General features: G+C 39.4%; 1 protein-coding gene across 6 annotated transcripts in view; it reads right to left on the reverse strand.

The window, feature by feature from the left end:
- LOC143020687 (BSD domain-containing protein 1-like) overlaps window positions 1-12879 on the reverse strand; it is a 30256-nt gene extending 17377 nt beyond the window's left edge. The window contains exons 1-6 of one of the 6 annotated variants that reach the window (XM_076177312.1): window positions 11805-11830; window positions 5859-5891; window positions 4713-4761; window positions 2225-2353; window positions 618-773; window positions 53-235 (exon numbers count right to left, since the gene is read on the reverse strand). In XM_076177312.1, the coding sequence (XP_076033427.1) occupies window positions 53-235; window positions 618-773; window positions 2225-2353; window positions 4713-4761; window positions 5859-5891; window positions 11805-11815 (561 nt within the window). In that variant the 5' untranslated portion in view covers window positions 11816-11830. Of the gene's footprint in view, window positions 1-52; window positions 236-617; window positions 774-2224; window positions 2354-4712; window positions 4762-5858; window positions 5892-11458; window positions 11478-11508; window positions 11541-11737; window positions 11761-11804; window positions 11896-12813 lie in introns of those variants that run through there. The other 5 variants (XM_076177313.1, XM_076177315.1, XM_076177316.1 and 2 more) reach the window with 5 other exon arrangements.
- Between the last annotated feature and the right edge of the window lie 3660 nt (window positions 12880-16539).

A 16539-nucleotide genomic window follows, 5' to 3' on the forward strand; every position in this document is an offset into this window, starting at 1 on the left:
CACTCATTCCAATGGACTTTATGCTTATTCATCTTCAATAATTTTCCATTACCTGAGCTGGAACAAGTTTAGTATATTGTTGCCTAAGTGCTTGATTGTTCACTAAAAGGTCTGAGAGTTCCGATTGCCTTGTTTCCAAATCAAATGTTAGCAGCCATTGTTCATATTGTTGTTCCTCTCCTTCCGGGTCCGTTAGAAAAGTAGCAGGATCTTGACAAACTGCATACACAGCAGCCTGAAAATTTATTTTATATATTTTAATTTGGGTTGGATGAGGCACAAAGGCCTTTCATCATCATCAATTGGGGGCATGTGCTATAGAGAGCAATGCTTCACTCACACTTCTATTGGTACAATACAACCCAGTACTCCATGCAACATGGTTGGATTGATGTCAACTATATCATTCACTCTGAGAGGAGGGTGTGTTTGACACCCATATGAAAGTTAAAGAAGACCATCCTGAGGGGTGATGTTCAGGCAATCAAAATCAGATTCCATAAAGGTATACCCTGGTTAGTTTGCTATAGCTACTGTTAATCATTTGTGTGATATAACCAAAATACAAGTTGGTCATGATAATCAAATCACCTGGTAAATAATTGTAAATAATTTACCTGTAATCTATCAAGAATCACAGGTTGGTGGTTACGGATGACTATTGCTTCTTGATCTTCATCATCTGGAGGAGGTGTGAAGACTTCCTGTACATGACTGAGGAACCCACTTACACTCTTCTTCATGGTGTGAGCAGCACTGTTATCTTCATCCAGCTGTTGATCATAAAACCATATCATATTTCAAAAAAGGTGTGGAAGGCAGAGGTGGAAGGAGTGAACACGAGGGGTCGACCAAGGAGGAGATGGATGGATGGGGTAAAAGTGGCAATGGTAAAGAGGGGAATGTCTGTTGAGGAAGGATGGGAAAGGACAGAAGATAGGGATGAATGGAGAATGGTTGTGTATGGATGATGCTGTGATGCATGAGAGTAGGGGGTGAGGGAGTATCTCCCATTTTTCTCCACTTTCTTTAACCATCTCCTATTCCTGGCCCATTACCCTTGCATTTACCTCTTGCAACACCCCATCCATGTAAAAACTTAACAGCCAAGGTGACATGACACATCCCTGACTAAGTCCCACCCTTACCTCAAACCACTCACTCTCTCCATTTCTAATTATAACACAGGCTTTACTACTCTTGTAAAAACTCTGGATTGCTCTTAACAGCTCTCCTCCTATCCCATATATCTGCAATACCTCCCACAGTACCTTCCTGATTACTCTGTCATAAGCCTTTCCCAAATCCATAAAGGCACAAAAAACATCCTTAACTTGTACTAAAACTTTTTCACATATCTTCCTTACCACCACAAAAATCTGATCCACACAATCCCTACCTGTCCTAAACCCACATTGTTCCTCATCAATTACTCCCTCTGTTCCTCTCCTAATCCTATAAATCAAAACATTCCCAAAAGGCTTCCTAACTACACTCAACAAACTCCCTCTGAAACTATTACACTTACAATTGTCCCCTTTTCTCTTGTAAAGCAGAACTATAGAGGCACTCCTCCAGTCTTCTGGTACTCTACCCTCTTTTAGACAAACATTAAACAACCTCACCAGCCAGTCTACCATCAATGTACCTCCCTTTTTAGACACTGCATGACACCCATCCAACCCTGGTGCCTTACCTGCTCTCATCATTTTAATAACTGCTTTCACCTCATCTTTCCTTATTTCTCCTCCATTCTCCTCATCCATCACTGTCATTTTCTTAGTGCTTCCCAATGCAACTACCCTTCCCTCCCTATCCTCCTTCATATTTAGCAACTCCCTAAAATACTCTGCCCATCTTCCTCTTACTGCTATCTCTTCCATTATTATCTCTTCATCTGCACCTTTAACCTTTTCTTCTCTACTTGATTCACCCCCACTTCCTCTCTTATTTTCCTTCAAAAAAATATTTTTATTACTTTCAAAATTTTCTGTCATACTCTTACCCCATTTCAAAATTGTGCTCTTTTTTGCCTCCCTTATCTTATTCTTTACTTCTCTTCTCTTTTCTTTGTATGTCTCATATGATTCATCCTATTTTGCAATGACTGCACCAATGATCCCGCTGAACTTTACTTCTACAAAATAACAAGATTTTGCATACAAAACTGAAACATAGGGTTGATACACTTTCTGGATTAAAAAGTAAATTCATTCACACCTACCTTAAGCTTTTCTTTAAGAACAGTAGCTGTGGAAGATACCACAGATGATGCCTCCTCTGAGACTACCTTCGTAAATTCATCTATGTCTTTCTTAACAAATTCATATACTTCTGCTGATTGTGATACCACCTGTAAAGGACAATTTTCTTTAAGATGTACCAACTTTTGCCATGTAAATTAATTTTACTACAAGAACTAACATAGGGTATAGATTGCAGCATACCACAGAAACAAGATTATTAATTAGAAGAACTACAAAAGTAACTCTCATACTAGGATATTGGCTCCTGTTATATACTGTCAAAATCTACATGGGAAGTAAAACTAACACAAGACTTATGTGGAACTGGAGCACATTGAAGGACTAGGGGCAAACTACTTGAATGGAAGAATTTTTTTTTTGAGGGAAAGATACATGAGGATATTAGTATAGGATAAGCTGTCAAGATGAAAAACAGTAATGAGCGGAGTTCCACAAGGTTCAATGCACGCACTAATAATGTTTCTTGTCTGTTTCAATGAAATGATGGAAAGAACAAGCTATGCCAATTTGTTTGCAGATGACACAAAAATCATGAAAAGAGTGAAAAACGAGGACAGTAGACTATTGCAAAAAGATCTAGACATTTTTTCCAAGGAGCCAAGGATGGGAAATCCACAAAGGCATTTACTCACTTCTCTCAATCTACATTCTACCTCCACTCCTCCCTTTCCTGCCACATTCGCACCAAGTATCTAAAACAATCCACTTCCTCCAGTTTCTCTCCTTAATACTCACTTCCAGGCTGCTGCCACTTTCTCCCCTTGTACATCTCATCACCTTTAACCCACATTTATCTTTAACTTCCTTCTTTTGCACACCTTCCCAAACTCGGCCACTAACTTCCTCAATACCTCTTCTGATCCTGCTACAAGCGCAATGTCATCAGCAAACAACAACTGGCTTATCTCCCAATTTTCTCCATTTTCTTTAACCACCTCCAATCCCTGACCCATTACCCTTGCAATTACCTCTCGCACCACCCCATCCACGTATAAATTAAACATCCATGGCAACATAACACATCCCTGGTGGTCTCCATTTCTTATTCTAACACAAGCTCTATTACTCTTGTAAAAACTCTTGACTGCTCTTAACAGCTTTCCTCCTATCCCATGCAATACATCCCACGGTGAAAAAAAAGTATATATATATATATATATATATATATATATATATATATACTGGGAAATTAACTCATTAGAAAAGCAAAAGAGGAGAATGTTTTGGGAGTGTTGATAAACAAACTTGTCACCTGACAGACATATCAGCAAGATTGTGGGAGACATATGGGCTACTGCAGAAGAGTGGCCTTTCACTATATGTATGAAGTGATGATGTTAGAGAGAGAGAGAGAGAGAGAAATGAAACCTTGATCTCTTCAAGACTGGAATATGAGTCAGTAGCATGGTCTTCACACAGAGTGAAGGATATAAGCAAGATTGAGAGAATACAAAGGGCAGCAACTAAGCTGCTCCCCAGCCTGGCAGATAAACCATACATGGAAAGACCAAAAGCACTGGGTCTGCCAACCTTGAAAGATTGAAGAGAAAGAGGTGATATGATTACAGTATTCAGGTCACTAAAGGTGATAGACTGTAATGACAGAAGAGATATATGAGATTAAGAGGTCATAGGAACAAATTAAGAAAGACCACAAGTCTAAAGTATGTGACGGAATACAGTTTTCCTTATAGATGAGTAAATATGTAGAATAGCCTGGACAAGCTTGAACAATACACAAGTTAAAATCTAAATATCTATCTATATATCAAGGGGCTTTTTCCCCTTAACCAAGATGGTACCCAAGTCAAAAGGCAAGTACCTACTCCTCTCATCCCCACCCTCATCTTAGCTCCTCATAAATGACGTGTCATCTCTGTGACCCACCCATCACCCTGGGTTAGAAGCAATGCAGAAAGACACAGCACACCCACAGCAAGGCTGCTTCACTTGACTGGTGAGCTCCCTCTCTGTCCCCTCATATAGAAAAAAAAAAATATCATTCACATATAACCATTCCCTATCACCCCTATCCCTCACCTCCTCTCTTCCTTGCCTCACAGTATCATCTACACACATCTATTCTCCACTCACACCTTCTAAATAATAATTTTAAACAAAAATCCAAATATAATAATTGGAAATCAAGGATATGGATTAAGTTGAAACTGTACATGTATTTCAGGCTAGGCATGATATGAAGTATATACAACAATTAGGTTAATATATTTAATTAAACACACATTGGGTGTATATGTATGTGTGTAAGGTCACAGCAGTACCAAGAGATCAAGTCAAATATGAGCTCCAAGCTGTCGATCATAAATACAATACATGATCCAAGTTCATGGTGAATCACATACATAAACATTGTATGCACATGTAAGCATTCTTACAAGTGAATATACACCAAAATTTGAATAAAAAAAAAACAATGGTACCAACCTTGTCTTTGGCATTCTGAATCCAGCCCCACCAGCTGCCATCACTGCTCCTTAAAGACAAATAGAAACGACAAGAATATAGCAGAAAAGGAAATGTTCAGCTGTCTGGACGGGGTCATTTGGCTTCAACCAAATGAAATAAAACTAACCCATTTGTCCCCACAATTAACCTTGCCCTGCCCTTGCCCTGATGATTAAAATCATAGGGCACAAGTTAGATCAAAAGATACACAATATCCATTTATGTCTACATTTTCTTAATCGAAAAGGGAGAAAAGAGAGTGAGAGAAGAGAATAAGAGGATGGGAGGAAGAGAGGAAAGGATGGAGGGAGGGAGAGGAAGGGTTGGAGGGGAGAAGAGGAAGGGTTGGAGGGAAGAAGAGGAAGGGTTGGAGGGAGGAAGAGAAAGGGTGGAGGGGAGGGAGGAAGAAGAGAGCGAAGAAGAGGAAGGGAGTGAGGAAGAGGAAGAGAAGGCAGATGGAGAGGACAAATGAAAGGGAATGAATGAGAGGGAATAAAACAGCAGAAGAGAGTGGGAGAGAGAGTATGAGAGTGCAAGGAGGAGTGAAAGGGAGAGTCAAAGTGAGAATGAGAGAGGGAGTGAGAGTAAAAATGAGAAAGGAAGAGAGAAAAGAGTGAGACAGGAAGAAAGAATAAGCGAGAAAGAAGGGTATAAAGTACTACTATTCTCTTGAAGGCAATAAGTTTTCTTATTTTTGTGGACAATATCCCACATTTTTGTGGACAATATCCCACATTTTTGTGGACAATATCCCACCAAGTTACTCATAAAAGTGGTAATGAAGAGGCTTATAAGAAAGAGGAGGGACAGTCATTGATAAGAGTGATCAGTATTGTTCTTTGAGTGGAGATTAGGTCTCCAATCATAAAAGTGTGGGAGAAGAGAGAGAGAGAGAGAGAGAGAGAGAGAGAGAGAGAGAGAGAGAGAGAGAGAGAGAGAGAGAGAGAGAGAGAGAGAGAGAGAGAGAGAGAGAGAGAGAGAGGAAAGAAAAAGAAAGCATAGGAGAGGAAGATGCAATATACTCAGTTAAAAATCTAATACTTATAGATAAACATAACACCAGGGAAAAAAGAATCTAAATACGATTTCTAAAGAATCTATGGCTACGAAACTTAGACATCATACCAGAATTCCAGAGGCACAACTTCTCCACCAATGCTGCTTGTAAGAAACGAGAAAAAAATATTACATCCCATTTCAGAGTGAGTAATGAGGAGGTGAGGAGGAGAATTGGGGTGGAAAAGGATATGGCAGAAAGGGCTCATGAAAGAGTATTAAGATGGTTTGGACACATGGAAAGAATGAGTGAGAAAAGAGGTGTGGAAGGCAGAGGTGGAGGGAGTGAACTTGAGGGGACAACGAAGGATGAGATGGATGGATGGGGTGAAAGGGGCAGTAAGCAAGAGGGGAATGTCTGTTGAGCAAGGAAGGGGGAAGGTGGGAGATACGTGTCAGTGGAGAACAGCTGTGTATAGATGATACTATTATGTAAGGAAGGGAGGGGGTGGTGGATGGGGGAGAGGAATTGATTATGTATGAGTGATATTTTGATGCAGCCTCAAGGGATTTCTCCCTGTCTTCTCTTTTTCTGGACGAGGGGATGGAGGTGGTAGGAGGGTTGCTGATTAAGTGAAGCAACCTTGCACTGGATGTGCTGTGTCTTGCTACATTTCTTTTGAACACAGGGCAGTGTTGGGATACAGGGATGACCCATCATCCATGAGGAATTAAAATGAGAGGGAAGAAAGGGTGGTGGATGGGAGTGGAATGGGTGGGAGTGGGTACTTGGCTTTTGATTCTGGCTACCTCCCTTGTAAGGGAGAAAAAATCCTTGGTACACAGGCAGATTGACATCCCATTTCTCAGAGAAGGAATACCATCACAAAGAAGCAAAGGTATTCATGTTCTCAGCTTGTGGAAATGATGCTTATCTCCTTCTATACCAGATGATACTTTTCCATTAATTCCATCTGTTACCAACCCACATCATTCATGTCTATGACATCTTCCTACTTGCAAGTTTAATTCCGGCACTCTGTTCAGATTCCCAACAGTGCACATAACAAAGGCAATGACATCAGTCACAGTTATGTGACTTCTGGAGTACATTCCTCACTTTATGGGATCTCCTTGGCACTGAAAGAGTTATATCCTACATTGGTTAGTCTTAACATCATCAATACGAGTAAAATATTAGTGCAAACATCAGGTTGTCTGATGTATGATGATGCATAAAAATATGCGCATTACAATATACTCCTTCTCTTCCACCCTGAATAAATATAATGTCACAGACATGATCAAACCTGTTCATAGAATACGGGGTCACTCAGCTACACCTACAAAATAAATATAATCCAGAACCTGACGCTGGTATTCTTGTATGCCCCACTTGCGGCTCATGACGCAAAAATAGGTGTTATCATATTCAAGAAGACAGGTTTCCAATTACAAAGGCGGAGCATACCGACAGGAGACCTTTTGATCCATATCTAGGTCGGATGCAAAAAAAAAAAAAATTCATATTAATAATAAAATAATAAATTAATAAATAAAAACTATAATAAAGTAAATGCATTATTTTGGCAGTCTTAAGTTATATCATTCACATCCATTGCTTTCCTATGACATTTAATCCTAATCAAATGCTTCCCCCTAAGGAGACAGTTTCTTTTATTCTGGTTCCTAAAGACTACTTTATTCATCACTGTGACGCCTCTTTGGTAATGAAAAAACCTACTGCAGTAGAGTGACTGTTATCCAACACTTTCATATAATGTCACAGATGTGTGGCATTTTCAGTTAGCTGGTTGTCATTTAAATATACTACTTTTTTTTTTATCTCCCAAGAAATTATTTTACATAAATGACAAACCTGATCTTAACAAGTTCCCATTTTATTTGTACGAGCTTCAGTTACAAGTTCTGGAATGTACAACACAATATGCTTATTTTACACCAAAATCTTAGCTAAGTTAGCTGGATCAGTTGGTTAAGGAACAGCCTTTCAGTCACACATTGCATCAATGGAATTAATCAACAAGAAATAACAATGTTGTACAACATGGCTATTCCTTAGCTTACTGTTTTTTTTTATGCCTGTAACAATATCTTTACACTGCTATATTTTATAATTCTGTAGGCTGTATATTTTCAGCAGTAATGCTGCTACACCCAATAAATCGTATATTATTATTATTGCACCGGGAGTTATAATATACTGTATCTACCGGTACCTAGTTGTATTTTGCAGGAAGGGGAGCTATGCTCGTGGTGTCCCGCTTTTGTATCTCGCAGTGTCTAGTTTGCTTTTAAACTCATGAATGGTTTTGCACATACTATTTCATTGTCCAGTTTGTTCCAAGTGTCCACTACTATATGTGGAAAACTGTTTTTCTTGAGTTCTCTTCCATAGCTATGTTTTTTGATTGTATATTTTTGCTTCCTACTCATTCGTTGTTCTTACGGTGATCAACATTTTGTATTTAGACATTTGAACCATGCCACCTTGTGCCGAGTCTTCAGCAAACCATCAGCGAGTGGTTTTTACTCTTGAATAAAAGCTTGCGATTATCTACAGTACAGAAGATCCCACTATCTCTAACATAAAAGAGCAAAATTTAAACATCTATTTCAAGCATTTTTTTTTCATAAATGGTTTCCTTCAGGTCTATTTAAAGATGACAAAGATGTCATGATAAACTCAGAGGAAAAAAATGAGCAAAGCATTTAACAAATGATTTCCCACAGTGTTTACAAAGGAGAGGTTAGATATGGTACCTGACTGCAACCTAATTTTCTGTGGGGATGAAAATAGACTAATTGACATCAGCATTAGTAAGGTAGAAGTAGTAAAACAGATTGACAGACCATATATACATATACCAAGGCATTTTTCACCCTTACAAGGGAGGTAGCCAAAGTCAACATCATAAATCCCCCTCCTATCCATTTCATCCCCACATACTCCACTCACATTCACCACCCCTCCCTCCCTCTTTTCTTGGCTCCTCCTGGATGACAAGTCATCCCTGCATCTCATCTAGTGCCATGGGTCAGAAGCAATGCAGCAAGACATAGCACATCCATAGCAAGGCCTCTTCATTTAATTGGCAACCCCCCCTCTCCATCCCCTCATGCAGAAAAAGAAAAGACTGGGAGAAATCCCTTTGGGCTGCATCAAAATATCATTCACACATCCACCCCCCCCAACTCCCTTCCATGCATCATAGCATTATCCACACACAACCATTCACCACTCACACCTATCTTCTGTCTTCTCCCTTCCTTCCTCAACAGACATTCCCCTCTTTCCCAATGCCCCTTTTACCCCATCCATCCATCTCATCCTTGGTCAGCCTCTCATGTTCATTTCCTTCACCTCTACCTTCTACACCTCTTACAGCTTAAAAGCTACAAAATCCCTGGGTTCAGACAAAACTTTTCTGAGTGCTTAGAGTCTAAATATGAAATCTATTACCAGTTAACAGAAATATTAAGTTGGTAGACACTGGTTTTGTGCCTATTGCTTGGGGGCAGGCAAAGGTTGTTCCTATTTTCAAAAAGGGAGATAAATCTACAGGCCATTCAGTTTGACATTAGTTAGAGGTAAAATGCTTGAATCATTAATAGTTAATACAATCAAAGATCACTTCGTGAGACATGATGTGATTCATGACTCACAGCATAGGTTCTCCTATTTTCTATCTTTATACACTGTCTTCAAGGTGTCAGATAATTATGATAATTACAATGTTATGTACCTTGACTTTAGCAAAGCATTTGACAAAGTGCCCTACTTGAGACTACCAAAGTCAATGACCATGGCATAGAAGGAAAAGTGTTTGAATGAATTAGAGCTTGGATCAGTGACAGAAAACAGGGTCACCATAAACGGTGTAAAATCCAAATGAGGGAGTGTTTCTAGTTGAGTTCCCCAGGGTTCAGTTTTGGGTCCATAAACGACTTAGACAATGGGATTAATAGTGATGTTAGTAAGTTTGTGGATGACACTAAAACAGGATGCCTAATTAGGTCAGTAGATGCCAAAGTTCTGCAGGAAAATCTTAAATTGTGAAATAGCAAATGAACTCCAATATCTGAAAGTGCAGTGTGTTAAACATAGGTTTACACAACCCAGAAAGTAGGTACAGCTTAGATATTCTTTTTTTTTTTTTTTTAAACTAAATGCATGAAAGACTTGGGAGTTCTAGTGAGTGCTGACCTTAAATCCAGGAAACAGTACATTAGTGCCAGGAATAGGGCTAACAGAGCATTAGGTTTCATTGCTAGGATGGTTACAAATAAAAATGCAGAGATATTATCAAACACTATCTGGCATTTGTTAGACCCACCCTTGAATATGTGGTACATTTTGGTCTCCATCCTCCCTATAAAATGGATATCAATTCACTAGAATCAATACAGAGGAGAATGACCACAATGATATGTGGGCTCAGAAATTTACCTTACATGGACAGACAGGCTTAGACATCTTGAATTATACTCTCTGGAAAGACGCAGTGTGTGGGGTGATCTAATAGAGGTGTTCAAGTGTATCAAAGGCTTTAATAAAGGTGACACAAACAAGGTCATCATATTAAGAAAACAGGGCAGGACTTGCAGTAATGGACTTAAATTGGACAAATTTAGATTTAAGGAAATATGCAAGAACTGCTTTACTAAGAATGGCCAACATATGGAATAGACTTAGTAACCATGTAGTGAGCATTGAAACTGTTGGTTGTTTTATGATAACGTTAGACAACTTTATAGATAAGGATGACAGGTGGTATTGGGCATGAAACTGCCTAGTCAAGGCCTTATCATGCTTAAGGCCTCTTGCAATCTCCTTCATTCTTACTTCTTAATGATATAGCAACTACAACAGAGAATAATTATCTAAAGTAAAATACTTGCATACAGTATATTGAATGCTTACTTTTTTTGTATTGTAATTCTGTATCAATTGTGACCATTATATAATTTAAGTTTCCCAAAACTTTTCAGTCCATTATAAAATTTATAGTCTACATGTTCACTGTGGTGATGAATAGGAGAGGTTATCATTTATTTATTTAAAGGTTATCACTATAATTTTTTATGATGAATTATTTCTATTTCTGAGAGGAATAGACAAGACAAAAATATATATTTCTAATTGCCCAGTGTTCACCTATGTAAACCCCTGTAATTTAACAGGCACAATTTCTTTATCATGGTGTTATAGTTTCCACAGTATATCACCTACTTTTTACCATTTATTTAGTTCTATACCATACATAATCTGCCACAAAATTAAAATACCTTACCAATATTTTAGTTACATATGCATACATTACCTTTCCATTCTAATTCTTATCAGCAGACATTTTACTAAATATATAGTGAGCAAGGGATTTAAGTTTATTTTAATAAAAAAAAAATGCAACATAATGCAAGGTCTAATGTATATTCTGGGCAGTGCTGGAATTCATCTCACAATTGTTGTTCTGAAGGCCTCTGCATTTCCCACTGCATTGCAACCTATTGCTTATCCCATTACTTAACCCATTTAACAATTACAGACGTTTTTAATCTTTGATCTATGGTTCATATGTCGATACGACGCACCATATTCTTCTATACGCCTATAAATTACAACCCTTTCAAATGTATAATCTAGCTAATACCAGTTTGGATTCTTAAAAGTTATCGAAAACTACATGAACGATGAATGGACGTACATTGTTGTACATTCGACCAATACAAAATATTTTAAAGAACGACTACTGACGATTGGCGAATTTCCATGACTGTGCAGGAAGTCTGTTTTCTGACCCTGTCAAGAGTTTTATTCACTGGAGTACTGTACCCCTTTCGTAAATATTTGTGTTATGGTATTCTCTTCCTACTTGCTACGACGTAAGCTGTGGACAATGACCGTGAGGCTATTTCAATGTTAGTTTTTTTACACGGACATTTTAATCACTCCATTGCATTATCCAGGTCAACCAAATAATCACCGTATCATATGTAAAGTGTTCGCAACCAAAACATAACCATTCAATGACTTTAACGTCACTTCCTTACCCTTCTGCCATCCTGCTGTCGTGTAAACATTTACCGACCTGCCCTCTGTCTTTGACTTCCGTAACCCTTACATCACCGCCAATTACAAATGTGACATCTCCTTTTCAATGATATTAGAGTCCATACTAAAAATAAAAAAGTAAACAATATGCAATGCGAGGGATTATGACAATTTAATGCTAACCTTCAGAGCTAAAATTTTCTCAGTAATTCAAGATTTTAATTAAGACAAGAGTAGTTGATTAGAGCAGAAAATGTATCCCTACATCAAAATCAAAATAGATTGCGCTGTAAACTGACCACAAAAATAACAACAAATAATTACTTTATGCAACGGTCAGGTACTTGCTAGGGTAGCTTTAAATTTTTTTGCTCAATTTCCGATATTGTCGAAATTTACATTTCTTTTCTTTTCTACAGGTTAATCTAAACATTCTATCAACATTTTACTCTAGTAGCTTTTTGTTTTCTAATAAATATCCGCGAACTTTAAATTAAAATACTTTATATAATGATTAGTTATAGGTATTTGAATTTAAAAATGTGCGATTACGTTCATCTAATTAACTCGATCTGCCGTACAAAATTGTAGAAATTTAGCATTAAAGTGCCAGTCGAGATGAGGATAACATGATCAGTATTCATTGAAAATATCTGCTAAAATTTCTTTATAAAAATCAGGCTAGCCCCCCCCCCCCAAAAAAAAAAAAAATACATCTACATTTACAAAATTCAGGTTGGCCACCCCCCAAAGTTTGATACTGGATCCCATACTGCAGTTTTCTTTCGGTTCAACGCACGTATAGGGTTAGATTCCGTCTCCACATGACATTTTTCAATCAGAGGAAGAATAGACACTATGTACACACAAAGACAACATAATATCGCAATAGTAGAGATTAAGGTCATCATATATGCTACTGTTATTGCCTATTCACGTTTTAAAGTACCGATGCAATATTCATATCAGTCTGTCTTATATGAATCCTTTCTTCGAAATAACACAAACCTTAGAATATTCTGATTCTCCGTTTGTCTCATATTTGAGACTATGTTTTCACTCTTCTGTAGCTCTCGTTACTGTGAGGAACGCACGCGTTTTATTTTGCCACGTACAGCTGCACTACTTTAGGTACTGCGCAGTTTCATAAAGTATGACGTACATTAGTTCTTTCAATAACGCCGAAAACACTAACAATACATGTTTTCATAATATATTGCCCAAAAGAAAACAATATGACTTTCTTAAAAAAAATATCGTCATTTATAATGTATATGCCTACTTACACAGACCCAAGCAGACATTAATTCAATAATAAGTGTAAATGGATAGTAAGACACAACTCCACGAGTGTTGTTCCTTTTTTTTGTATACTAATTTGATAAATGCATATACATTGATTTGCTGGTTTAGTTGTACCGCGCTCAGCCGTTAATTCAGCAATCCTAGTTCAATTCCCGCCCAGGATTGATAAGTATCACTGCAATGCTAGCCACCACGGTTCTGATGGGAAAAGAATGTATGATTCACTATGATCTTGGATCATGTGTTCGATTCGTGATCGACAGCTATTTCCCTTCCGAAAGAGCTCAGAGCGCATATATGGCCGTTCTAAGGGTAATGCTGTGACCTTACACGCACACACAACTCCCCGCCCACGAGAGTTGGAGTAACGACTCGAAGCGCAGCGATACTGATATTATTTCAGCCCTGGGCGGGATTCGAACCCGGACCGCCGTGGTGGCAGCCGGTAACTCTACCAACTGCGCCATCGAGTGTGTGTGTGTGTCTGTAAGGTTACAGTGTTACCCACAGGTCAGGCCATACACAAACTCTGAGCTCTCATCTGGGAGGGTAATGGCTGTTGATCACAAATCCAACATGTGATCCAAGACCGTGGTTAATCATGCATACACAGACAATCCTGTTCTTGGGAGGCTATCACATTTGGTAAGGTGCAGCTGGTTGGGTCTTCTTGAATCTGGAAGATTTGCTCCACATTGCATTGTTATGGCTACTACAAGTTGAGTCACCTGACCGGGGTTGCTCTCCCAGCCACACAAAGGAGCTACCGCATTAGGTTATATTTCCTTCAGTCTCTGATTAATTGGCAGTACCACCCACCCCCAAAACTTTTTCTGACGTAAAATCACCATGGCAAACTATTTTGTTTTCTCGTTGATTTACATACAATGTCATTCGATATCCTAGAGGGAAATCATTTTCCTCCAGCATATCAGGTTCCTCCCCGAAACCTGCAGTCTGTAAACCTGCTCCAACAGTTGTATGAAAAATAGCCCAGTGTGACAACACCTTAAGACTGTAGGAAGCTGTTAGGCTGGTGTTGGCCCACGTTGGGCAGCCAAATGTTAGGCTGGTTGAAGGCAAACTCTGATGGAGAGTTGGTTTTATTTAGCAATGATAGTTAGGCGCCAAGGGGGAGGGGGAGACGGCGAGGTGACGACTGCGTTTCAAGTCGTGTCTCCAGGCGATCTAATTGCGGGGATGGAGGTGAGAAAGCAAGGAGCAGCGAGCCAGGCTCACGTATGATGCTCTGAATCTTCGGCGTTGGTCTATCTTTTATATACACGGGCAGGTCATGACCTGCGCTCCTAATTGGCGTGAGGTCACGTGTGCTGAATGCGAAGTCGGAGGTAAAACATTAGCCGCCGGTGACTCACGAAGACAGAGGTTGTGTTTTTCAATGGGTCCAGTGTTTCCGTGCCACGTGGCTAGCCGACGCGGCATTGCACGTGTTTCCTCAAGGAGGCTTTGTCTCACCCGTGGCCGTGGTAGACCCTGGCACTGGTTAGTCATCTTTGGAGGGCCTCACAGGGTTGGTCTTAGGCTGACGAGCTGCACGTGCGTTTCTTCAAAAGGGCTTTGTAATGGTCATGCGACTGAGGGTCCGCGGGTCGTGTCCCATGGGACCGCTTGGGGGTCAGTAAGGTCGTGGGACGGCCGAGAAGAGGTGAGGACGGGTGAGAGGACAAGAGGTGAGGATGGGTGTGAGGACTACTAACAGAACCTTTGTTTGGGGCATCTTTTCTAACCCATTTCCTGAGATTTTAAGAGGGCTGCTGCCAAGCTGTATTTACCTAATTGTAGTATATAGGCAGAGGCAGAAAGGAAAAGTGGAAATGTGTTTGAGATGAAATGTCTGAGAAATATGTTAGGGTTTACTGGATCTACTGAATTTGGGCTGATGAAAGAGTATTGGGATGGTTTGGACACATGGAAAGAACAAGTGAAGAATGATTAGTAAAAGAGGTGTGGAAGGCAGAGGTGGAGGGAAAGAATCTGAGGAGATGACAGAGGATGAGATGGATGGTTGAGGTGTAAGGGGGCATTGGGAAAAGGGAGAAGGCAGGAAATAAGGATGAGTGGAGAATGGTGTGTATAGATGACATCATTATGCAAGGAAGGGTGGGGCAGGGAATGGGGGTAGAGGGTGCTTATGTGTGAATAGTATTTTGACACAGCCTGAAGGGATTTCTTCCTGTCTTCTCTTTTCCTGTATGAGATGGAAAGTGGGGTTGCTGTTTATGTGAAGTGGCTTTGCTGTGGATGTCTGTTGAGCAAGGGAGAAAGAAAAAGATAGGGATGAGTGGAGAGTGACTCTGTATAGATACCATTATGCAAGGAAGGTGGCAGGGGATGGGGGTCCTTATGAATGATATTTTGATGCAGCCTGAAGGGATTTTTCCCTGCCTTTTTCTGTGATTGGGGATAGAGAGGGGGATCACAAGTTAAGTGAACCAGCCTTGCTGTGGATGTACTGTGTCTTGCTACATTGCTTCTGACCCAGGGCAGTGAACAGTATACAGGGATGACCCGTCATCTACAAGGAGCTAAGATGAGAGGGAGGAAAGGGGGGTGGATAGGAGTGGAATGGGTGTGTGCCTTTGACTTGGCTACCTCTCTTGTAAGGGGGAAAAAGCTCTTGGTATATAGACTTGCATTCATGTATTTTTCCAGCTTGGTTTATATCACTTTAGCTATTCCATGTATTTATGCATCTATATGGAAAATCTAATTTGTCCTCATCTTTTAGACATGTATTTTTTCTTAACTGTTTTCTGTACTGCTTCCTTTGTCCCAGTAAAGGACCTCTGGCCCTGCACCACTTATCTTGTGGGTTGTGACAATGGGGCTTTCAGAAGTCACCTTCTGCCTTGTTTCATTAACAGTGGAATGGGTTAGTAGTAGGGAGAATTAAGTTGTTACATATTAGTTTCAACAGTGAATGTACTGTCAGTCTCAAATGCTATCTCATGCTTAGTGCGAGTAGATTTGAGGGGACACCACAAGGTTGTAGTTAATTGGAACATACTTGACTTCCTCTGCTAGGGTGGGGGAGGGCAGCCAAAAACCCCACACTGATCAAATTATACATCAATCTTTCATGTAGTCTCCTATAGTTGGTTTAAGCGTCATTTATTATTCTTGGAATTTTTACATCGATACTTTTCATCAGAAATTAAGGTTAAATCATACAATTTCTATTTCCTCTAAAATCTTTAGTATAAGATTCTGAAATGACTGAACACAACATAGACCAGCATACACTGTTAACTCCTAGGCCCTTGAAATTTTGATTTGAAAACTTATATCTTACATAAAAGGGGAGAACATTAATATTACAAGATTATAATAAAATTCAGAGCAATAAATAAATTCTATACACTGATTGAAAAAAAGTACTTTTCATTGGTGAACTGCAGTTATAGTTAA

Source organism: Oratosquilla oratoria, chromosome 40 (genome assembly GCF_046742065.1).
Source record: "Oratosquilla oratoria isolate Oo_2021 chromosome 40, ASM4674206v1, whole genome shotgun sequence".
NCBI classification, from domain to species: domain Eukaryota; kingdom Metazoa; phylum Arthropoda; class Malacostraca; order Stomatopoda; family Squillidae; genus Oratosquilla; species Oratosquilla oratoria.